This window comes from Natator depressus, chromosome 4, assembly GCF_965152275.1.
Source record: "Natator depressus isolate rNatDep1 chromosome 4, rNatDep2.hap1, whole genome shotgun sequence".
NCBI lineage: Eukaryota > Metazoa > Chordata > Testudines > Cheloniidae > Natator > Natator depressus.
This window is the reverse complement of record NC_134237.1, coordinates 21019503-21043301: the sequence shown is the minus strand read 5'-3', so window position 1 is coordinate 21043301 and position 23799 is coordinate 21019503. Positions and strand designations below refer to the sequence as shown.

The 23799-nt window shown below is 42.1% G+C and overlaps 1 protein-coding gene across 1 annotated transcript in view; it reads left to right on the top strand.

Moving 5' to 3' along the window:
• Positions 1 to 4268: 4268 nt before the first annotated feature.
• The window catches only part of FAM13A (family with sequence similarity 13 member A), a 186777-nt gene continuing 167246 nt past the window's right edge, over positions 4269 to 23799 (top strand). The window contains exons 1-4 of the mRNA XM_074950585.1: positions 4269 to 4310; positions 7688 to 7877; positions 11861 to 12070; positions 21395 to 21575. Of these exons, the coding sequence (XP_074806686.1) occupies positions 4284 to 4310; positions 7688 to 7877; positions 11861 to 12070; positions 21395 to 21575 (608 nt within the window). The 5' untranslated portion in view covers positions 4269 to 4283. The remainder of the gene's footprint in view (positions 4311 to 7687; positions 7878 to 11860; positions 12071 to 21394; positions 21576 to 23799) is intronic.

Genomic DNA, 23799 nt, shown 5'->3' with positions numbered 1-23799 from the left:
TTTGGAGGGGAAGTGGGGGGGGGGGGGTAAGGAAGAGGGAGAGAGAAGCCAATGTTATGTCAAATGGTGGTGTAGAAGCAAAAAGCAATCATGGTGGAACATGGTATTAAGTTGCAATGTTGCATCACTGTGACTTTACCACATTAGTTTCATGCAATACCACAACCAAATACCCCGAAGCAGTGTTGGGATGTCTTACAGGAATTATTTGGTGACTCTCTGTGATAGGGATGATTGCTACTGATTTTGTTCTATACAGATTTTGTGGGTTACTTATGGCAAATCATTGAAGGTTTCCTAGGTAGGGAGATTCACTGCAGTTAAGAACCTCTGTGTGTCTGTGTCTGCCTTACTTCTCCAATGCCAGAAATACGAACTGATCCTTGGAGCTGTTGATGCAGCCTGCTTTCCTTCTGACAATTCTCAGCCTGACCCCTGGTCCAGTAACTGCTGGGAGTGGGGGAACAAGTCACCCAGGAACATGTATCCAGGGGAAGGACCAGGGAATGCTTAAACCTAGGCTGGTATTAGATGGTAGGTGTAAGAGAAGATTGGACTGTGTCTGTGTGGACAATGGGACGCTGAGTTGCGGTGCTGCAATGGGCAAAGTAAGTGGAGGTGGGATGGGGATAGCAGCATTTGGAAAGCATCTCTGGTTTGGAAGAGGGATCGAGGAGTAGACGATGCATGTACTTGTCAGCTCTCTGAAGAGGTTAAGCAAGTACATAATAATAATACTGAAGGAGGAGACCCATTGCATTTTAATGAAGATAGTGAGTTTAAAAAAATGCAGGCTCTGGCTCCTGCCCGTTCTTGTTAATTGCATCTTTCAGTTGCAGTAACTTGTCCCTGGTGAACACTACTCACCATTGCCGCCTTTGGCCAACTGATAATTTTTTACTCTTCCACTATTATGGAAATGAGAATTTCTTGTCCACTCCAATAAATAGGTTTATGAAAGCCTTTTAATAAACCGCTTGTTATTTATCTTGGGATCATGGTTTAAACCCATCACTCTTGCGGTCCACATGTACAGTCTGTTCCCCAGACACTGTTGACCAGATCCTAGTCTGAGATGTTATCTGGTTTCACCTTTGTAACTACAATGAAGGTTAAGAAGAACATGGCTTTGTGTGATTTTTGTGAAAAGCACATTAGGGGCTTACGGAGGGGAATGGAATAGGAGGATGTTGACTCAAATCCACTCTTGAGTCCTATAATTCCTTGAAGGAAATAGAAAACTAAAAGATAGTTGATGTTAAGGTAATAGTAACCATCTGTTACTGTTACCTTCACCTGCAAAGTGAGGGAATGGACATATTAAATTGACAAAACTTTTCTTAAAGGAGAACTGAAATTTAATATAGAAGATTCTAATACTTTCACCTAATTACAAAAAAGACTCAGTCACTTACAGAAAAAATCTCCTTGGTCCCAAGGCAATATTTATGTGGCCGATGTCAGCTGGGCCCATCCCCTTCCCGTCTGACTTGCAGTTCAGTTCCTTCCAACCTACCCCTGAAAAAACTCTGTTGTCTCTGGACACCTCATCTTTTCTCTTGAAGTTTAATGCTCCTGTACCTGATGGCCCAGCCCACCTCTAAGGACCAGATTTTCAAAGGAGCTCAACCTCTACTTAGGCACCTAGGTCCTGATTCAAGAAAGCAGCAGGTATTCCTGACAGCACTATAATTACATGTTTAAAGTTAAGCACATGCCAAAGTGCTGTTCTGAATAGAAATGGACTTCAGTACATGCTAAAGTGCTCTTGTGAAGTGCAAAAACAGCGAGGAGTCCTTGTGGCACCTTAGAGATGAACGAATTTATTTGGGCATAAGCTTTCGTGGGCTAAAACCCACTTCATCAGATGCATGGAGTGGAAAATACAGTAGCAGATATATATACACAGTACATGAAAAGATGGGAGTTGCCTTACCGAGTGCGGGGGTCAGGTCTAATGAGACAGTTCAATTAAAATGGGCTATTATCAACATGAGGAAAAATCACTTTTGTAGTGGCCCATTTCAAACAGTCGACAAGAAGATGTGAGTAACAATGGGGGAAATTAGTATGGGGAAATCAGTTTTTATAGTGACCCATCCACTCCCAGTCTTTATTCAGGCTCAATTTGACGGTGTCCGGTTTGCAAATTAATTCCAGTTCTGCAGTTTCTTGTTGGAGTCTGTTTTTGAAGTTTTTTTATTGCCACTTTTAAGTCTGTTATTGAGTGTCCAGGGAGATTGAAGTGTTCTCCTACTGGTTTTTGAATGTTATAATTCCTGATGTCAGATTTGTGTCCATTTATTCTTTTGCGTACATGGCAGAGGGGCATTGCTGGCACATGATGGCATATATCACATTGGTAGATGTGCAGGTGAATGGGCCCTTGATGGTGTGGCTGATGTGGTTAGGTGAAGTGCGGTTCCAAAAGAGTGCTGAATATTCAAAAGAGCTCAGCACTTGGAATGCAGTTGGAAGATCTAGGCTCTTCTTTTAGTGCCTAACGGGAGCTGAGCTGTTTTGAAAATCCAGTCCAGAATTTCAACTCCTAGTTGAGTAATTTCTGATCCTTGCTGGGAATCAAACTCTGGTACAAGCCCAAATGAAAGGGAACTGGGCAGAGTCTGGAACTCTCTCTAGTTCTCTTCCAAGCGTTGCAATCTGGAATTTTATGGATGCTTTAATACTGTCAGTTACTGGTAGCATGTCTCATGCTCCTTCCCCCTGGCTATGTTAGGGCTTGTGTGCATGGAGCTCTAGTGTGCGGCAAGCAGGGATGTGAATCCAGAGCACATTAACTTGCCACACACAAGCTGGCCATGTGGACCCTGGTACCACGTGCTATAAGTTCTGTAGTGCACTTTGATGTACGTGGTAGCAGGGTCCACTTGCCCAGTACACGGCAGGCTACCATGCTGTAGATTTAAACCCTGGCGTGCTATCCACTAAGTCTCTGTGTAGACAAGCCATTAGTCTCTCTGTTCCTTTTGCCATATGACCAATACCACAGGAGAAGAGGACGACCCAGGAGGATTGTTTGTGTCGTTTAAGCTTCAGGGGAGAGGAGAGAGGAATGAGCGGTATCACAGGCATTTCAAAATTCAGGTCATGTAATGGGTCTCCTAGTACTGTACTCTACCCTGCCACTTCTAAGTACATTACTGGATTGAGATGAGGAGGCATATTAGTGCTGAATTTGAGGTTAATAGAATTATGCCTTCAGAAACCTTACATGAAAATTTATCAGCTCATGCACCAATCTACTTGCCTACCTTTTGCCGTGATTGAGGCTAATAGCAGTGGGAAAAGATAACATTCACCTGTGTAAAAATAATAATTCTCTCTGGGTGAATGGAGACATTTTGCAAGGCTGACCTAATCATACATTATATTGGTGACAGAACTGTGATGTCTAAGACTTTTTCACTTTAACTGTTAAATGTGTCAAGTGAAAAAATGTCACTGTAAATTGCTGTAGGAACATGCCCCATCAATGCAAAAGGCCTAGATGTTGCCCCTGTTCTGATGCCATCCAGAGAGGTGTCATGGTTATTTGTCAATAGTTACTTAATTATTTTTGTTGCCAAAATGTTAGAAGGAATTAATGCATTTGCTACTTTGAATTGAATGGCAACTGCAGTTTACTAGGTTCGGCTAAATGGAGTAGTCAAAATGATACAGACGGAGTGACGTATGCGAGATGCACTCTATGCAGAATGTATTTTGTTTTGAAAAATCAGCATTGCTTCAGAAAGTTGAAAAGTTTGTGCGTTGGCGAGTAGTGCAGTGTGGAGTCTTCACAAAGGGATTTGTTCAGCCTGAAGGTATGTTTGAGTTTTGTAACAGGCTGGAAGGAAGAGCGAAGTATTAGTGTCACTAACTCGGAAATGGGAACAATGATGCTAATGCGGCAGTGTCACCTAGCGTTAGCCTCTGCCTGCCTGTAAGAAATGCCTGGTAATTAATGAAGAGACGCTAACGACTTAAGTACCAAGTCACATGACTCCTCCAGACTGCCAATAAAAGACTCCCTGGAATCAGATTTCAACTGCAGGGGGCTGATCACAGCCATGTGTATTGAATCAAAAGCTAACTTCGCAGGAGATTCATCCAACGAAATTATAAGAGTTCCGTAGCAATTTTTGGCCCATATTTGGGGGGATATTTTTGTCTTTTCCCCTGAACTGTAAGGCTTTCATGGCATGGAATCTTAATCGCCGTCAGTACTCTGCTTAATGCTTTCATCCCATCTTCATCAGTTCGTCCAGACACTTCCTGAAAGAATGGGGGCAGGCGCATTAGCCATCTGTGTGAGTACAGACTGCCTGTTGTATGCTGTGATTACTCCGAGTATGCAGAGGGAGGCCTCTAGTTTATTAAACGGTGTAAACTTAACAGTGTGTGCATTTGCAGGGGAAGATGTTGGATAGTATCAACATGTCTCAGATTGGCTGGCTCATTTTTTCATCTTTCAAATCTAAACTAACCAATCGCTGTGGATCTAGTCAGGATTTTCCTCTTCTGCTCCATCCACAACATCCTTGCACTGTGAGCGATTGTTAATTTCATGGGGGGGGAATGAGTTAATATTTCCGAGTTTCTTTCTCACTTTTACTCTGAATTGAAATACAAGTGCTCTCTCTCCTCTTTATATTAGACACCTTGTTCAGGAGGCTGTTACACTGGGAACATGGTACATGTACTAGAACTGACATGTTTTTGGTTGATTCAGTAAACTAAAATGGTATGATTGGTATTTCTCCTCTCTTGTTTTTGCTCCTAGTCTTTTCACTCTATTTTATGTTTAGATGACCTGTTGCCCCTTCAAAACAGTGTCTAGTGATGGTGAAATTGATTGACAGTTTTGTTTTTTAACCACAGGCCAATTGCAACATGTAGTTTAATTAAGATAATTTGAAAAGGGAAGACGTGAAAAAACGTGTTTCTGAAGTGTTTCAGAGTAGCAGCCGTGTTAGTCTGTATTCGCAAAAAGATAAGGAGTACTTGTGGCACCTTAGAGACTAACCAATTTATTTGAGCATAAGCTTTCGTGCATGAAAAATCTTGTACAGATACAGACAGACATCACATTGTAAGGAGAGCGATCACTTTAGATAAGCTATTACCAGCAGGAGAGTGGGGTGGGAGGAGGTATTGTTTCATGGTCTCTGTGTATATAACGTCTTCTGCAGTTTCCACAGTATGCATCCGATGAAGTGAGCTGTAGCTCACGAAAGCTTATGCTCAAATAAATTGGTTAGTCTCTAAGGTGCCACAAGTACTCCTTTTCTTTTTTCTGAAGTGTGTGACTAGTCTTCTAAAATTCATACTGCTGTCTTTTGTTACACTCTGCAATGACATTAAGCAAAAAAATGGTTAAGTGGGCCAATCATTTATATCTTTATCTAAAAAAAGCAACCAATTACAGGAATCAGTGAATTTAAAAAAGAGAGAAGTATACCCATATTTTGATTGATTTTTTTTTTTCTCAACTGAAACTAGGTAGGATTCAGTCGGCTGCTTAGAGACTGCCACAGGGAAGACAGGTTTCAGAGTAGCAGCCGTGTAAGTCTGTATCCGCAAAAAGAAAAGGAGGACTTGTGGCACCTTAGAAACTAACAAATTTATTTGAGCATAAGTTTTCGTGAGCTACAGCTCACTTCATTGGACGCATTCCACAGGGAATGGTTTCTTACTGATCACTTAAGTAGGGGTTTTTCTTTCTGCTAGAGGCAAGACTTTTATATTTTACATACTTAGGTCTAACAAAGATTTATAAATATGTCAGGAATTACACAGGATATGTCAGCTTTAAACAATTTCCTTTTTCTAGTCTCTGTTGAAGGATAGGACTGGGAGATCTGGATTCTGTTCCTGGATCTTTTACAGACTTCCCTTGTAAACTTGAGCAACACACCTCACCCCTCGGGGCTTCAGTTTCCCCATTGTGAAATTGAAATGGGTTACCACTTACCAGCCAGTGATTCTTTGAGGTTAAGCGCATGCATAACACTTTACAAGTTTGGGGCCTTTATGAGAAAAGTGTTTCAAGATCCTCTGATGGAAGTATTATTTATTTGTCTGGTCCTTACAACCCAATCTTTGTGTTGACATATATCTTAAATGAAAATAGCTTATGGTAGTCACTTGTCATTCTCATAAGAAATATTATTTCTTAAATGGCATCTTGGCATCAGTCAGTGGAAGCTGGAATTTGAACATGAACTATACTTATTTATCATATGTATTTAAAAGGTGATCATTACAACATAATTTTTAATTGCGTGGACTTAAACCCTTTCTCAAAAGTATGGAATATTTATAACTTGTTCTATAGCCTTAGATACACAAGCGACATCTTCTGTATATGTCAGACCAACACAGTCCAAGAAAGTCATTTACATACCAGATAGAATGAAGTTGCCAAGTCCTGGTATCAGACAGATGATTCTAGTACACATTTCCTCAGAGAAGCTGTGCTTAGCAAAAAGATGCAGCAATCTTGGTAAGAAACAATTAATGCAAATTCTCTGTCTTGTACCTGGAACAAGGTACAGCCTGGCTTAATAGCAAAGTCTGGGCAAGTGTTCAAGTTAGTTAATGAGGTGGAATTAAAACATAATGTTGCATTTAAAGAGGTTAGAAAATAGTCATGTTTATTTGAAAACAAAATCATCAGTGTGAGTATTGTTAAATAGCTCTGTCCCTTTATGTTGTAACGCACAAATCACAGACAAGACTTGAGACATTTCTACCAGGTTTCAGCGAGGTATCGGTGCTTGTTATCAATACATTCCCAGATTCAGCTGTTTCTCATGCGCTCCACTTTGAATTCCATTGTGTCATGGATCATGGCCATAGGTCTTGTTAGCTGCTAATAAACTTGATGCCAGAAATATGTGCAAACACTTTTTTTAAAAATGCTGGTTGAATGGATTTAGGTGAGTTATATTCTGCTTACCTAAATAAACCAAAGATGATGTGATGTATGGTGCGTTAAGCTACTGCTAGATGAAGAGTTCCTCTTTCAACCACAAGCTACCCTATCTTGGTTTACATTTTTACCCTTATCTATTACTTACCCTGTTACCATTAGGTTTTATCTGGACACTTTATCTTGTGGATTCTTCATCTCTTGCAGTCTTAAGTCAAGGTGGGTTATCTTTCCAAAAGATAATGCTGTCGTTCAAACAGAAGTTACGGGCTTGATGCAGAAATTATTGGGTGAGGGAGGTTCTTTTCTCTGTGTTATATAGGAGGTCAGACTCGGTGGTCAGAGTGGTCTCTTCTGGCCTTGAAATCAGAGTCTAAGTTGATGATTGAGATTTTGCAGCTGACGTGGTCTCTTCTGAGTCTGGCCCACTGGTTACTGTAGCAGTATAGCTTGGATACTCAACAGTGTATTATCCACCCTATCTCTTAGTTACAGATAAGTTGTTGCTTTGGGCTCCTCCTCCTTACTTTCTTTTTCCTTTCGCTCCCCTTGTTCTCTGTCGTACCAGTTTATAATGTGCTACTTCCTAGAGATTTTGTTGTGGATTAAAGTAAAACAAAACAAAAACCCAGCCCTGCAGACTGTTCTATTTCAAAACCCAAAAGCTTAATTCTTAACTGACATGCTTGTGCTGTAACTATGCAAATAAATGTGTAGTAAATGTGACTGACTGCTCACTTGTGCTCCCTTAAGCAAAGTAAATCAGCAGTGAGGCTGAAAGAAGACATGAAAAAGATAGCAGCACTGCCACTGAACAAGCAGAGGGATGATAGCTGTCAGAAGGTGTTCGGTGTGAGTCTCCAGGACCTCCAGCAGCAGGGACTTACCAAGAATGGCCTCCCAGCGGTGGTGTGGAATACAGTAGAACATCTGACCCAGCATGGTAAAGTTAACACAGTCTCTTTCATTTAATAGTGTTATTTATGTAAGCCTCTGCAAAGGAAGTTTTCTGTTTGTTTGTTTTCATTTATTTGGCATGAAAACTGAATCAAGTTGTGGATCAAACTGTGTGCTGAAAACAATACTGCATTTGGCTTTCCTTTCTTGGTTTGGTTGCCTTTATGTGGAAATATATTCAAAGGGACATTCGCAAATGTAATCTGCTGTGTTGTAAAGTGACTATAAAGAATCTGTTCATTTTATAATTTAAAATGTTTTTATAACTAGCCTTCTATTATTGCTTGATTAAAATTAACCAGATATGCCCATCATTTCCGACTCTAGGTCCTACACATAAGCATAGTAGTGAATGTGTATGATAGTGAATAAAATGCCATGTGTAACTGTAAGCCCCAGAATGGGCTTTTTGTTTTTATCAACTAGCACTGGAAGGTTTCATGTAAGCCTCTGAACTTCCAACGTCTCCTTACATACATTTAAGTAGTAGAACAGAATGAACTTCTTTCTCAGCGGATGAAATGCACCTCTTTGCAGAGGGCCAATGAAGGCTATTGGTATGTATGCAAAGCCCTTCTGTGGCTCTTAAATGATGGCTAAGCCTTGTGCTGGCCTGCTACATAGGAGTGAATTTCACTCCGTGAGAATTTACATCTTCTCGTCTCACCCTGGAGAGTGGAACAATGTCCTTTTTAGGGATCCTCCTTCATACCTGCTTTTTAAAAGCCCTGTAACACTGGTTAAATTGCAGTGTTTTGGGTTTCCAGCCCACACTTTGAGAAAATAACCAAGCTTTTAAAAACAAACTCATAATAAGCTAACAGGGATTAATATAGGAGGTGAATTCCCAGTGCAATAGCTGTTCGTGATTAACTCTTAACAAATAACTTTCCAAGTGGGTTAAGCTAAACAGGGACAAAGCACTCTTCTTCTGGAATAAGTGTCCACCTATAGTTATTCAGGAACAGCTGTTCTTGGATTATTCCATGGTCAGACAAGCCGTAAGATATTTCAGATGTGATGGAGGAGGGAGAAATCAAGGGCCTGAGTCTCTTTTCACTTAAACTTGTATAACTCCATTTCAGTCACTAGAGGTACACTGGTATAAAAGTGGTGTGAGATCTCAGTCACCGCCCAAGACCTTTTCATAACAGGTGATGTGGGTGATTGCTGTTTGGGGGCATGGTTTGGACCTCACTTTTGTTTAATTGATTTGGTTAGTGGGAAGGAGGGTTGATCATTTTTAGATTCATTTTCATTTTGTGTCATAGCAATGAGGAGGCCAATTTGGTAATGCCTTGATGTAGTGCTTGTAGCATGTACAACCCTTTGGAACTGGAGGCACGATACCAGTCCACTGGTGTTATATTGTACATTGGAGAATGATTAGGATTCTCAGCATACATTATGGTGAAATCTCCCCAAAACCCTTGAGAAGATAAGTAATAAGTATTCCTCTGTTATATGCATTGTGAAGGGCCAATAGTCTGCCCTTGGGAAGTAAGATACAGTGCTTGGGCCAGATTCTCCACTACTTTGTCTGTCTGATACCAGGGGAGGGTCATTGTCATAAACTGATGCAGCGCAGTGGGGTCTCAAGCCACGTGTATTTTATAGTGGTGCAGTGCTGCACCTGTATTACCCCGTGGCTAAAGTGTGGTCGGTATGGGGATGAAGATTGACTGGTGCTCCCTTTGAAGTCTTCCAGTGTTCCTTCTTAACTGTCATGAGAGAGCGTTGTGGACTGTGATAGCATATAGTAATGGCAGTAGGCTGGAAAACTTGGTTGTTTTTGTAAGAAGGTTCCTAGAGCAGATGTTCCTGTGGATTTTTCTCCTCTCCACTGAAAACATTTCTCTGCAACTACAATTTGCTCTCCCAAAGTCTCTGAGCAAGACTGTAGACTTTGTTTAGAAGGCGTCTTGGCATTGATCCCCAGTGGTGGGTGGGTGTGAATGAGCAAGCCTCCCACAGTGCCATGACCACTCAAATGAGTATTCCTCTGCGTACACAAGATGCTGCTGGGTTTTGCACAGCTTCTTCAGCTCCTTCTGTTTTCCCACGGTACCCTTCTGGCCATCATTTTGTCTTCTCTCACTTGGGTTTCCTCGGGGATTCTTCCTCTGGTTTTGTTTTTTGTTTGGATTCTTCTTTATCCAAACTTAACAGCTTCACATTTTCAGTTAGTGAGAGAAACAAACTCCTCTGGAGCTTACAGGCCTGAGAATGGCTCCCCTTTCTGTACCTCTGAGTGTGGCCTCTTTATGTATCATCTGACAGATTTCCTTTTCTTTATTGTCCTCACACCTTGCTGTTTGAGTTTAATTTTACGTTACATATTTTCCTTTTCTACTGTCACTTGCACGAGGATGGCAGGGGAGCAGAGATGGGCGAACCAGAGCAGTCAATTTCTGCGGGATTTAAAAAAAACAACAACCCATGAACCCTGTTCTAGCCTGGATGGCTGGAAACAACCTTCCAAATGTGACTCAGTGCAGTGCCTGATTTTGTCACCCCTATTCATTCTGAGTAGTGTGTTACTCTGTGAGGAATTGTACTGAAATCAGGTAAGAGATTCGCTGAGACCCATCTGGTGAATGTACCCTTTTCTTTAGACACATGACTCCTTCCTTTTGGTTGCTCTGTACATCTCTGATCTTTAGATTGTAAGCTTTCCAAGGCAGGGCCTGTGTCGATATTGCGGACCTGTGCAATAGTAAGCATGTAATAACAGCTAATGTGAGATCATTCATCAGCAAGCCTAGCACAGTCCCCTAGGTCAAAAGTGAGACTGATGGAAGACAAATCCGAGGACTCCAAATGGCTTCTGTGAGTGAGCAGGGTTGTGTAAGGAGGGGTCAGGAGGGAGGAAAGGGATCTTTGCTATTCAACCCCTCCTTAACCTTCTGGCTACGTTTATTGAGAGAAAAGGGGATGTGTCTGCTACTGTGCCCTTCTTCCAGCCTCCATTGTTGAACCCAGGGGTGTCCTCTGTTTTTCTACAAGCAACAGCAGAAGATGTTAAAATGTTCAAATGTTAAAAATAGCCCATTTTTTTTCCCAAAATCATCTAGCCTAGCCTTTTTCCAGAATGACTTTCTTATTGGAAGATAAAGAACGTCTTATCTGTGTGGGGAATTTGTTACTTTGCCCAACTTCTCCCACAGCAATGCCATTCGTTACTGTTCTGTAGTGCTTCCCATTGTCCAGCAGATGTCAGAATAGCATTTCACATTGCAAGATTGCTTTCTGTGCACAGGTGTATTCTGCAAGTTGGGCCTTGTGTTTTAACCATGTCTCTTTCTGACTCTTTAAAATGTTCCATGCTTTGTTTGTAATCCTTTTAGTATTAAGCTTCAGCATGAAAGAGTAATTCTGCAGAACTGGTTTGAAAGAATGCTACGTTTTGGTTACTGGGGTGCTTTTTAAGAAAATATACTGATGCTTTTCAGTTTTGTGGAGTTGTTCTACTTAAGTGTTTGAATCTAGGAATGTCCTTGGAATGTAGTGAACCTTTTTAATATGATGTTGTTCTCCTGGTGTCCTCTATATGGAAGATGTAAATTTCTTTTACTTACCTGAACAGGTGAACTGAAGCAAATAGGGGACTTTTCACATGAATGAAGTTACTCACATAAGTGGTAGCAGGATCAGGACCTGACTGGGCACCAACTGAAGTATGTGGAAATAGGTTCCAGCCATTTGTGCCCAAATCCAGAATGGTGCTGAATATTGACAAGTTATACTGAAGTCATTAGGCGTTGTGGGTGCTTGGTAGACATTTGTAGGACTCAGGAGCTGGTCTTCAACATTCATTATTACTTTATCTAGAGAATCCACTGGCTAATAGCTTTGTGATATTTGTGGTGTCTTGGTTACTTACAGAATGGTACTGTTATCAACAGGGTGTGCTAATTGAAAGCCAAGTGTATGTTGTTTGTTTTACTCATGATTAATATGTAATTACAGGGCTGACACAGGAAGGTCTCTTCAGGGTGAATGGTAACATGAAAATGGTGGATCAGTTGCGTCTGAAATATGACCGAGGGGAGGAAGTGGAGCTGGCTAAAGATGCTGATGTGTGCTCAGTAGCCAGTCTGCTGAAATTATTTCTGAGGGAGCTGCCAGATGGGGTGATCACTTCTGCATTGCATCCCAGATTTATACAGCTTTATCAGGGTGAGTACAAATAAAATCCCTTGATAACCTTACATGTAGTGGCTTTCTTGGGAACCAGAATTTACAGACTCCACCTGCCCGTATAGCATTTCTTACTGTCTTGCTCTTTCCATTTTGGATTTCCCTTGGCATCAATCACCATCTCCTCCCAATGCATTTGCTTGCTTGCGCACGCGCACACACACATGCACTCGTAACAATTTGAGTGCAAAACATCATGGTTGTATAAGAGATGGCTATTACATCTTTAGATAGAAAATGGTTTCTTCCATAAATGGCAAAACCTGCGTGGTTTGATGTGACTCATATAATCCAGTTAAAGGCTGCTGATCTTAATTTATAAGCTTTCTAAAATGGACAAATAAGTTTGATAACTGCTCTTGTAGACATGAGCCCTGTATGGTAAGATGTGGTCTTTTCTGGAGCAAGCTTTGCTGTCATTCTCTGAGGACAGAGACTTGTTTTTTGTTAAAAGACTTGCTGGTGGATTCTGGGAAAGGAAAATCTATAGCTGAACGTGACCTGCTTATCAAACTGAATACCTACAGGGACCCAAACGTTGTTTATCGTACAGTGTGTCACCCCGGTCTCAGTCCCCACCCCAGGTTGGCTGGAGGAATGAGTAGGGATGGGATTCAGTGCCTCCCGTCCTTCTTGGAGGCTGATGAGAAGAGAAAGCAAGGCCACAGTCCCACTTTCTCCGTGCCCCCCTTGGGGTGATGTGTTCTCTTGAAAATGCAGTGAAGAAGCAGTCCAGGAGTGCAGGAATTGCTTTTGTAACTGGCCCTTGTGCAGGCTGTGCAAATGCAGGAGAAAGCTCTTTGTGCCCTTCTCCACACTGTATATACACACACACACACACACAAGGACACACTGTCCCATCTTTGAAAAGAAGGTGTCATTGTTCAGAAGGGCCCTTTCCTGGTTACAGCCATACTTACTGATTATGATGATTATTATTTTAAGATTTCATCAGCTGCGACTTATCTACCTATAGTGCCTCTTGTATTTCATTGCTGTTATGAAATGGAAAATTGTTTAATGCCTCGTCCTCCAAAAGGTCATACCAGTGCATTATGTTGGGAATTACCAACACAGGTAGGCGGCCATTTGGAACAACACAGGTAACCAGCCATTTGGAAAGCTCCATTCATACTTTGGAATCCACAGGCAATTTCCCCTAGGAATGGAGAATTCCTCTGGATGGAGATATATACTCATTTCCTCTCTAATTAACAGAGAGATCTGGCCACTGAATGCCACTGTTGTATTTAAAACACATTGGTGCAGTGACAACCTATATAGAACAGCAAATAGAGTCTTTGGAAAGCTGAGAATCTTGTAGAGCTTTAGAGTTCTGCATGACAGTCAGCTCGTGGGAAACCAGAAACACCAGCTGTTAGTGAACTTCCACTTTGCAAGACAGGGTGGATGGGTGTGAGAGAGAGGGAGAGCTCCTAAACCCCATAGTTTAGTTTAAAAAAAATTAAGTGAAATTGACAACCAAGTGTGTTAGCTTTAAGGTTGTTACTATTTATTTCCACTGAAAAGAGGATTTAAATGTATGGAAATGAACACCAATACACTCTCAGTTCATACAATCCCAGATAAAATATCACAACATATTCTAAAGGCACCCTTAGCTCCGCTCCATAGTCTCACCCAGGCCCTGGCCCAAGTCTTCCAGGAGAGGGTTTGCAGCAGTGCAAGTCGCTGCCATGCCTTTGGCAAGGTGCTTGTAGCAGGCCACCATTGCCCCAAAAGTGGTGGTATTGGCCAGAGAAGATGCATGGGTAAGTGATGCACTGGTTCTAGCACATCCCTATTGCAGCCTCTGCCAACTGGCTTCTGTGGTGCACCTGGCAGAAATTAATGCTCCCTGCCATGGTGGAGGACATGTCCATCGCTCCCTCCCTCTGTCTGTACAGAGAGTCTCATTGGTGCAGGGAAGTGTGATTGGTACTTGCCCACCCAAGCAGCGTGAATCAAACCTATAGACTAACAGGAAGCATCACTGCTTGGAGATTTTGTTGTTGTGATCAAGTCCCCCTTGGAAGTGCTCTGCAGCCCGCAGACTAGGGTCCCCTGTCTAAGATTGTTTATTCATTCATGTCTTATCTTTTTGCTGCTTGATTTTTGCCTTGTAAAGACCCTGGTACATTTTAGGAACCAGTCAAGCACAAGCTCTGTACATAAAGCCCTTATCCCCTTTCACAAGTCACTTCCTTTCAGCAGGCCAAGTTGTTACGGTAACTTTCCTTCCAGAACACAGGAAGCTTTTTCTTGTATAAGCCTTTTGTTGCATTCCTCCCTGGAGTAGGTATGTATTGAAAAGTGGGTCCCACTGTGTATTGTTTGTTTTTGGCACTCCGTGTATTTATGTTGAAGAGCAACCTAATTATAATGCTTGCTAAAGAATGTTCATGTGCAGTCATGGCTCCATCTGAGAGTGTTCTTTTCTTCATATGTTGCATCTAGAGTGAGATCATATATTCCCCATTCTCATCAGTAGCCTTGTTTGGCAAGGTGAGGCACATTTCTGGCTTTCTGTAGTATTATTGGATGGGCTTCCTAGTATGAGAGAAGGGAAGATCTGTTCTGCAACAACAGTTCATTCCTGTGTATCCCTTTATATCCTGCTTCATAGCCAAGCGCTGTCCCAATTAACTCCTTAAAGACAGAGCTAAAATATGGGTTCTCAACTTCTGTTGGCCAACTTGCAGCCTGAGAAATGGGTCCAAGAATGGAAATGGAAGCGGATCTCTTCACCAAAGTATTTCAAATCCAGCACTGTAATATAGCTGGCCCAACTTCCTGCATGGTGCATTGTTATTGGCTATCGCTGTTCATTTTTTCAACATTGCTTGGCTTGTATTTTCATTTTGATTAATATCATGGTTAGCAAGGAGCTAAAAGAACAACTTGTTTGTTGTCTAAATGCACAAGATACTTATCAACCAATAATAACATTTGAATCTGCATTTCATGTGTAGATAACATTTAGTGCAGCAGTAATAACAGTAAGGACGCAAAGCTTTAGAGAGGGAGAATGAATGCCGCTTTATGAAGTGGATTATGAGACCCATCTGTGCGTCATTATGTTCCTGTTTTGGGTAGTTTACCCCTGAGCTACCTGTTTACGTTATTATAAAAGGTGGGGTTTTGGTATTTCTTTTATTGACTTAAACAAGGTGTGATCTGTTGCCCAAAGGCAGGACCACATCTTAAACACGTCACTGTGTCTGACAAATGAGCTGATGTAGGTATATTTTTAGGATGGTGTATGAATGAATAAAAGAGGGTTTCAAAGTTTCCCAACTCCCCATTAATCACAGTGGCAATTGTAAAACTTAACTCATTGCATGGCACTTCTTAATTATGCTCAGTCATCGTGTTTGGAAATGGGAGGGAAATGAGTAAGGGGCAAAAGGGATTGAATTAGATGATTAGCTAATGCTTACTGCTCGTTCAGAGAAACCCAATATGTATAGAAATATGATGACCCATTACAAAGCTGTCCCCGTTGTTCAATTATGTGAATGGGTAGTGACATTCCATGAGACTAAAAATGACCACACAACTGTATCCCTCCCCTCACGGACTGTAGTCTGCTTACTTCTCTCTCTTTAATGCACCCAATCACAGTTCTGTGCATTTCTCGATGCTGTGCATTATTCCTGGAAGTAGCTCCCTTTTTCTCCAACTTCTCTCCTTTCTTCAAGTCTTCCGTCAAAGCGCACTTCTTCTGGCTGGGCTTCTCTTGTTCATCTCTGCTCCGTCTTGTTGCCTGATTTTTTTTTTTTTTTTTTTTAAATAGTATGTGTGCTCACACACAAACTAAGCAAACCTTTTTGTCACGATACTCACCCAAGAGCAGTTTTCACTTGTTCCCTGTTACCCTTCCTCCTCCTTTCCACCATTTAGGGCCAGATTTTCAAAAGAGCTCAGCACGCTGGATCCTGTACTGTTTTTGAAAATCTGGCCTTGTATGTCACAGTAAGAGCTGCTGGGTGCTGAGCACTTCTGAAAATAGGGCCCTGATTCAAGTGCCCAAACTGGAGCTGTGCTTCCTTGAAAATCCGGGCTGTCACGTGTTGTTGCAGTGATGTTCACCTGGTAATTTAGATCACAATGCTGCAAAGACTTAAGGACATGCTTAACTTTGTGCATTGGGTGTAGTCTTATTGAAGTCAATAGGACTATACAAAATCCATAAACGTTACTGACTTCAGTAAGATTACTCACAGAGCATAAAGTTGAGCATAAGGTGCATAAGGATCAGAGCTTTAGATTGTGAAGTCCTGAGGCAGGGACTTTGACTACCTGCTATTTACTTGTCTGTATAGTACCGTGAACAGCAGTGGCACTCTATAAATAATTGTGTTTTCTGTGCTGTCCACTAGTTGTTAAGTGGTTCTTAATGCTCGATTTAAAATGGAATAGAAAACTGTAATAGCAGATGATCAAACAAGCCAGGAGTAGTCTGTGTGCTTGGTTGTCATGGCACAAAAACATTTGTGCCCTCTGATAAGCTTCAAAGAGAGTGCCCCATTTAGAGAGATACTGTCAAGTGTGGTTGAGACAGATTTACCCTGAAACGTTTACAAAGCCCATGCAATGCTATGTGTGTGTTTCCTGCCTCCTCCCAGTTCATCAGTCTTCATATTTATTGTAAGTATTAAGAGGACTGAATAAAATGGAGTGTCAGTAGTGGTGCAACTTGTAGATTTGTGCCTCTTTTTTTAAAATTGTGGTGGCGAGGGAAGGCTTGACTTCCAGCCCCTCTTATATGCTTCTCCCCCCTTTCCCCCGCCTTGCAGGGGGTGTCAAGAGAGAGCAGCCACCTTTGCATATCCCCTTTTCAGGTTGATGCAGAGAAGCTGTATAGATGCCTGTTCAATGAAGGAGAAGAGGGATCGGTGCTTCACGCTGTTCAGTAGAAATGTGTTCTCACTCCCAGACTGTTCCTGTCTGACCACCGAACAATCTGAGCTTCTCTTGAAATCACTGGACATGGCATGCCTAAGATCAGAGTAATGCTGGGCGAGGGTTGGATTCTGCGCAGGGCTAAATACTCCTACTGCTCCTGATCAGTACCTTGCAGGATAGTACACTTAATGAATAGGGAAATCAAGCCCATTGAATTAAGTCTGCTGCTGTGATATTGGTAGCTTTGTTTACAGCAAGAATGCCCTCCTGGCTTCAAAATATAGCGTAGAGGGGATTAGCATCTTGCCAGTTTTTCCAGGAATGAAAGAACCTTCGGTAGATGGAAAAGTACCGAACAATCTCAGTTGCCAGTTGGAAGGTGAGAGAGACAATTAGCTCTCGAAGGCATTTCCTAATCAGGTAGTTAGGTGTGGGGAGACATGTTTTCCCTGAGTGTTAGGATTTGGCTTTACTGATCATAACTGTAAGCTTCTTAGGGGAACAAATATTTAGAATAGTAGGCAGTGTTTGCTGCCTAATCAGAAGTATTTGTGGAGGTTTAATTCTAATGTTCTTGCAACCTTGTGGCAGTGATACTGACCTGGCTTTTTAAACAGTTGTTATTAAAACAAAAAGGTAGTTAGTAATCAAATCAAAGGGATTACCCAATTATCTGTGCAAATTGAGATACTATTAACTTCCTTATTATTATCGCTTATTATCCCAGCCTTTCAAAACTGTCATAAAAGTCTTACCAGCCCTAGTAAAAAGAAAGAAAGGAAAAAAATAAACAAAAACCCTACTAAAAAGAAAAGGAGTACTTGTGGCACCTTAGAGACTAACCAGTTTATTTGAGATAAGCTTTCGTGAGCTACAGCGAAGTGAGCTGTAGCTCACGAAAGCTTATGCTCAAATAAATTGGTTAGTCTCTAAGGTGCCACAAGTACTCCTTTTCTTTTTGCGAATACAGACTAACACGGCTGTTACTCAAAAACCCTACTGTCTCACCATATGCTGATGGATGATAATGAGGCATCTAATGGTATTTTAGCATATGTCTTTCAAAAAAAAATTACTTGCCCTGGATTAAGTGAGAGAGCAGAATTTTGCAAATCTGCTTCGTGTCATGTTTGACCTTTTTCCTTTGAGGAAGGCGCTAGCTTTTGGCTGCACAGAGACAAGCACAATTAAAATTAATTTGTGTCCTGGAATTGTCAGTATGTTTACACATACATTTGGCAACACTAACTGTGAATGAATTCTGATTTAAGCTTGTAGTGTAAAAAGAGATAGAAATAAGCTTAATTTGTAATGTGCATTGAAAATTTTTTTTAAAGGGCTTCTCAAATCAGTACATCGTATAATCACTAAACCATAGCCTGAGAAACAGTTGTCTCTGGTATTTCAACATGCTGTAATTCCAGTTAATCTAATTTATGAGAAACTATATTGAGTGACAGATGTGAGAACATTTATTGCCTGGCCTTCCTAAATTACATGCAAGATAAGTCTTGTTTAATTTTTAACTGTAAGAATGTCTGACTGCGCAAAATATAAAGCACATCCCAACCTAACGATCGTGCCCTCAGTCTCCAAACTGTGGCAGTTGTAACCATGTTGATCATTCATATTTTTCTACTTTGCGCTCTTCTTTCCCCAGGGTACTCTGTAATTCACCCTGAAAATAGTTACTGGGCACAAAAGTATTTTTTAAAACACCAACTACTTCTTTTTTTTATTATTATTATTATTCACAGTCTCTGTTAAAGGGGTTTGGGAAAATGTAAGCCAAAAATAGGATTGTTTTGAAAGTCCTTGGACCTGTGACTTAGTGTACGGTATTGTCCCCTACTGGTATTTGAAACTGAGGGCGCTATATCAAAAACATCACTTCAGGCCTTAGAGTTAAAGCATAACCTCCATCTCGGCTGTCAGTAGCAGTAACATCATTTTACGTATCCTCTATCCTAGCCTCCAGCCATGAAAGGGCAAGCCCACAACACAACGTCCTGTCCCTTCTTTTGTAAAGCACTCTGCACGAAGTGCACAAAACATCGAGCTGTTCCAAAGCAGCATGTACTTGGCATGTATATTGTTCCAGTATGCACTTGCTGAGCTGCCTCAGTCACAACATGCATGGTTTAGGCTGTTTACTGGACACGGGTCTCAGAAGTCCCTGACCTCGTTGGGACTTAACCAGAGGACGCTCTGTTCCAAAACCAGAAGGCTTTACCTTTTGAACTAAAGAAGCTCTTTTTGTCTCTCAGCATTATGTATTCTCTCTTCAAACTACTAGCTGCTTCGGGAGAAGACACTCTTCTGCTAGGAACACATAGTACAGGGATGGACAACTTTAAGGTAGTACACGGTGACAAAATCCACTAAAACCCTTTGGTGGGCCTGGGGATGTGATGTGGTGGGGGAGAGAGGTCAGGTCCTAGGGAGAGGCTGGGTAGAGGTGTGGAGAGCGAGCCCACCCCTGTGCTCACCCCTCAGGGTGGCTGCTGTCCTGAAGAGGTGGCACAGCTCCCCGCAGTGGCCCGTTGGATCTTGCCTCAGCATCATGTGACATGCATGTCTGCACACAGGTGGGGCCTCCCCTTGTGACTCCATGTCCTGCCCCCTTCTTGGCCCTGGTGCTGCGGGATCGCCTGCCCTGAACTACTAAAGTTCAGGCCAAGTAAAGTTATCCGGCAGATTGGGTATGGCCCCAGTTGTCCATCCCTGACAAAGTAAGTCAGTATCGGTGAGACAGAAGAGTTCAAGTGGGGTTAGATGGAGCAAGGACGTCTCTCCAGTAGGAAGAGAGAAACATGAGGAGCTATAAGTGTTACTGAATACATCTTAAATCAGTCTGAGGAAAAAAACCTTTGTTACTTGTCAGTTTTACTTGCAGCATTAAAATTAGGTAGAAGCAAAACATTTCTTAACGAAATGATTTTGTCAAAACAAAATGATCTGATTGATCCAAAATGACTTTTTTAAAAAAAATCAGAGAACCTTCTTCATACAGCCATAGAGCAAAGGGAATGGTAGAGCCGCAGCAAGACACATTGCAAGATCCAAGAACCGTCCTCTGGGACTGGGAAAGAGCCCATGGAATGGCTGAGTGGGAGAAAGCGATGGGATAAATTAGAGAGGTATGGTACAAAAAGAGAGAGTTTGTGACTAGTGGAAGAAGCAAGGGGAGAAGATAGGTCAAGTATAGAGGGAGAGCAGGGAAAGGGGAATCGTAGCCAAAAAAAAAAAAAAAAACCCCACAAAAACACAAAAAAAGCCCTTATGAACCGGTGATGGTGTGGCTGATCTGGTTAGGTCCTGTGGTGGTGTGGCTGGTGTAGATATGTGGGCAGAGTTGGCATCGAGGTTTGTTGTATGGATTGGTTCCTGAGTTAGAGTTACTATGGTGCGGTGTGTAGTTGCTGGTGAGAATATGCTTCAGGTGTCTACACCAGCGACACCATCACAGGACCAAAGCAGATCAGCCACACCATCACCGGTTCATTCACCTGCACATCCACCAATGTAATATACGCCATCATGTGCCAGCAATGCCGCTCTGCTATGTACATCAGCCAAACTGGACAATTCCTACGTAAAAGGATAAATGTACACAAATATTAGGAATGGCAATATACAAAAACCTGGAGGAGAACACTTCAACCTCCCTGGACCCACAATAGCAGATTGAAAGGTAGCCATTCTGCAGCAAAAAAACTTCAGGACCAGACTTCAAAGAGAAACTGCTGAGCTTCAGTTCATTTTCAAATTTGACACCATCAGCTCAGGATTAAACAAAGACTGGGACTGGCTAGCCAACTACAAAAGCAGTTTCTCCTCCCTTGGTGTTCACACCTCAACTGCTAGAAGAGGGCCTCATCCTCCCTGATTGAACTAACCTCGTTATCCCTAGCCTGAGTCTTGCGTGCATATTTATACCTGCCTCTGGAAATTTCCACTACATGCATCTGACGAAGTGGGTATTCACCCATGAAAGCTTATGCTCCGATACGTCTGTTAGTCTATAAGGAGCCACAGGACTCTTTGCCGTTTTTACAGATCCAGACTAACATGGCTACCCTTCTGATACTTGAATGGTAAAAGTGTGTTTTGAGGCAGGATTTGTGGGCAGAGGTTTGTCACACAGGTATAACTGCACTGAGTTTAATTTGCGTTAATCTGGATTTAATCCTATGTGAATACGGGCTGGTCTACAAACAAGCTTGCATCAGTTTCCAATCTAGTTATTTCAGTGCAAGTTTGTGTGTAGACCAGCCCTTACAAAAGAATCTGATCCTGATCATTTAATTAGTTTAGTTAATGTCCATCAATAAATTGGAGGTGATGAAAGATCGAGCTCAGAAACCATGTTCTTTCTCCCCCTTTTCTTCCCAGACACTAGAAACAATGCTGAGAAGGAGAACAACTTGAAAGAACTAATAAAAGAGCTGCCTGATGCCAATTATTGCCTGCTGAAGTACCTGTGCCGGTTCTTGACCCGAGTTGCAGAGCATCACATGGCAAACAGAATGAACGTTTTCAATCTGGCCACCGTTTTTGGACCAACTTGTTTTCAGTAAGTTCATGGGGTTTTTTTTTTTTTCCTCCCCTTTCTTTCACTTCAGCTGAGCACGTTTTGAAGGAGGTGGCAAGAGATGCAGCTCAGAATTCTCACCGTTTCAGTTGATCCTATAAATTCCCTGAACAATGGATGCAGGCTTTAGAGGTAACATTTGGGGGTTTGGTTGTCCTTTCGGGGCGTGAGGAGGGAGTTTGTTGGCATTTTGAAACACTTTTTTTAAGCAGTTTGTTAGGTGGTGTAGACAGGAGAAAAATGGAGCAGAAAATCCCCCAAATTTGTAGAAGGAAGAAAGTTGCATCTACACAACTTTCTTCCTTTTCTGCCACACACCACGGAGGCTTCTCTGCACAACATCTAGAGAGGGGGCAGTTAGGGAAGAGAGCATCACAGGGCAGCTGCTGGATGCTGCCTGCTCCACGCTTCCAGGTAGTGAGACATGCAAACCCTCTTGATTCAGGAGTGTGTGATCCAGATCCAATGGCACTATGGCGCTGACAGGAGCTGTGCTCCTAGAGGACCCAGAGACCTATCTGGAGGGGATGGGACTCTGCAGAGAGAGAGGGAGTGGGATTTGACACTACTGACTGCTTCCTTCTGGTCCAGACTCCTCCTCCTTTCTGGAGGCAAGGATGTAATGGACTCCTCCAGTGCTAATGTGAGGTTTGGAGTTCATTGTGATGGAGTTTCAGATAGTAGGGCCCTGCGCAGAAATGCAGAGTTTCTTCCTACTAACTTGTTTTTACAGCCATTAACCTCCATGCTTCAAAATCCCAGGTGGCTGTTGAAGTAATGATTATTTTAGATAACCTCACTGCATTAAGTGATGAGTATTCTAGTAGTCCGTGCTGCCAGAAGTGTCAAATTATTGTCGTTTGAAACTTTAACCAGCCTGTTGGTGGTGGGGACATGTTGTGTTTGGTTTCCTTTGAGGTTGAAGAGTCCATAAATAAACCTGAAAGTTACAGATAATATTGTAAATTTTATTGTGTTGTTAGTCTCCATCACTGGAATCAGAAAAAACAAACTCAGTACCACAGGATTGCAAAGATTGGTGTATACAGAGTCACATATGTAGGTCACTGTTAAAAAGCCAACATTTACCAGCAGTTACACCCCGGGGTAGAAATGGTCATGAATTGTGTGACTGAAGATTTGCATTGGAAAATGCTGCTTTGTTGAAACCAAAACTTTTCCTGGAAATGGGCAAGTTTTGATGAAACTTTCGTTGGGGAAAGTTTCTGAGGTCCAGGAAGGAATTTCTGGTCAGAACACAAGAATAGTTAAATGCCCAGGGGCCCGGGCATTTGCCTGGGTTATGAGAGACCTAGTTTCAAGTGTCTGCCCCAAATCAGGCAGGACTTGAACCTGAGTTTGCCACATCGTAGGTGAGTGCCCTGACCCACCAGCCTGTTGGCTAGTTTGGGTTGGGTGTGTCTTTGGTTTTGTGTTTTTTTTGTTTGTTTTTGTTTTGTTTTTTTGTTTTGTTTTGTTTTGTTTTGTTTTAAAAAACATTTTGAAAGGCCTTGGTTTTTTTCCTTGATGTGCAATGGGGGAAACATCTGAAATCTCAACGCTTCGCAGGACAGGAAGGCTGCTGCCACCCAGCACCAGAAATGGGTGTGTCAGCAGCTATGCAGGGCATTAAATATTAAAAAAATATGTTCTTGGGCTTCTTTTTGTCATTGGAATCTGTGGTCTTGCTCATCAGTGAGCAAGCAGAGAAGTTAATTTTTTACCAAAGCAGAACAAAACGCTTTACAAGAAGAAAGTGAAGTTCTGCATTGTGGCCTCCAACTCCTCATGACTCCTCGTTCATTTTCTTAATGAATGACTCTCAAGATGACGTTTCTGTCCAACAGAGCTAGGTGGAATGATGTATTTTGATGAGAAAGGAAGGAAAAGGTGGCACGACCCACAGGTGGAAATGGAAAACTTCCAAAGAAAAGCAGATCAGTGGATTTCAAAGCTGAGTATTTGGTACGCTCTAGCTGAGGCTGTGCCTGGACACAGGCAGACGGGGATGCCTTTGGCCTCATGTAGGTTAGATTTATTTTGCCTAAAATTCTCCATCATTGCTGCCAGCTCACCATGATAGCAATGGGGAGTGCTAGCATATGGTAGCCTGGTAGTTGGTGGCATTTTAGACCTGCTCTGACAGGGTTGAAGGACCGGGTGGTTACAGTGCTGCTGTCTGGTCTGTACTAGAGCTCTGTCACTG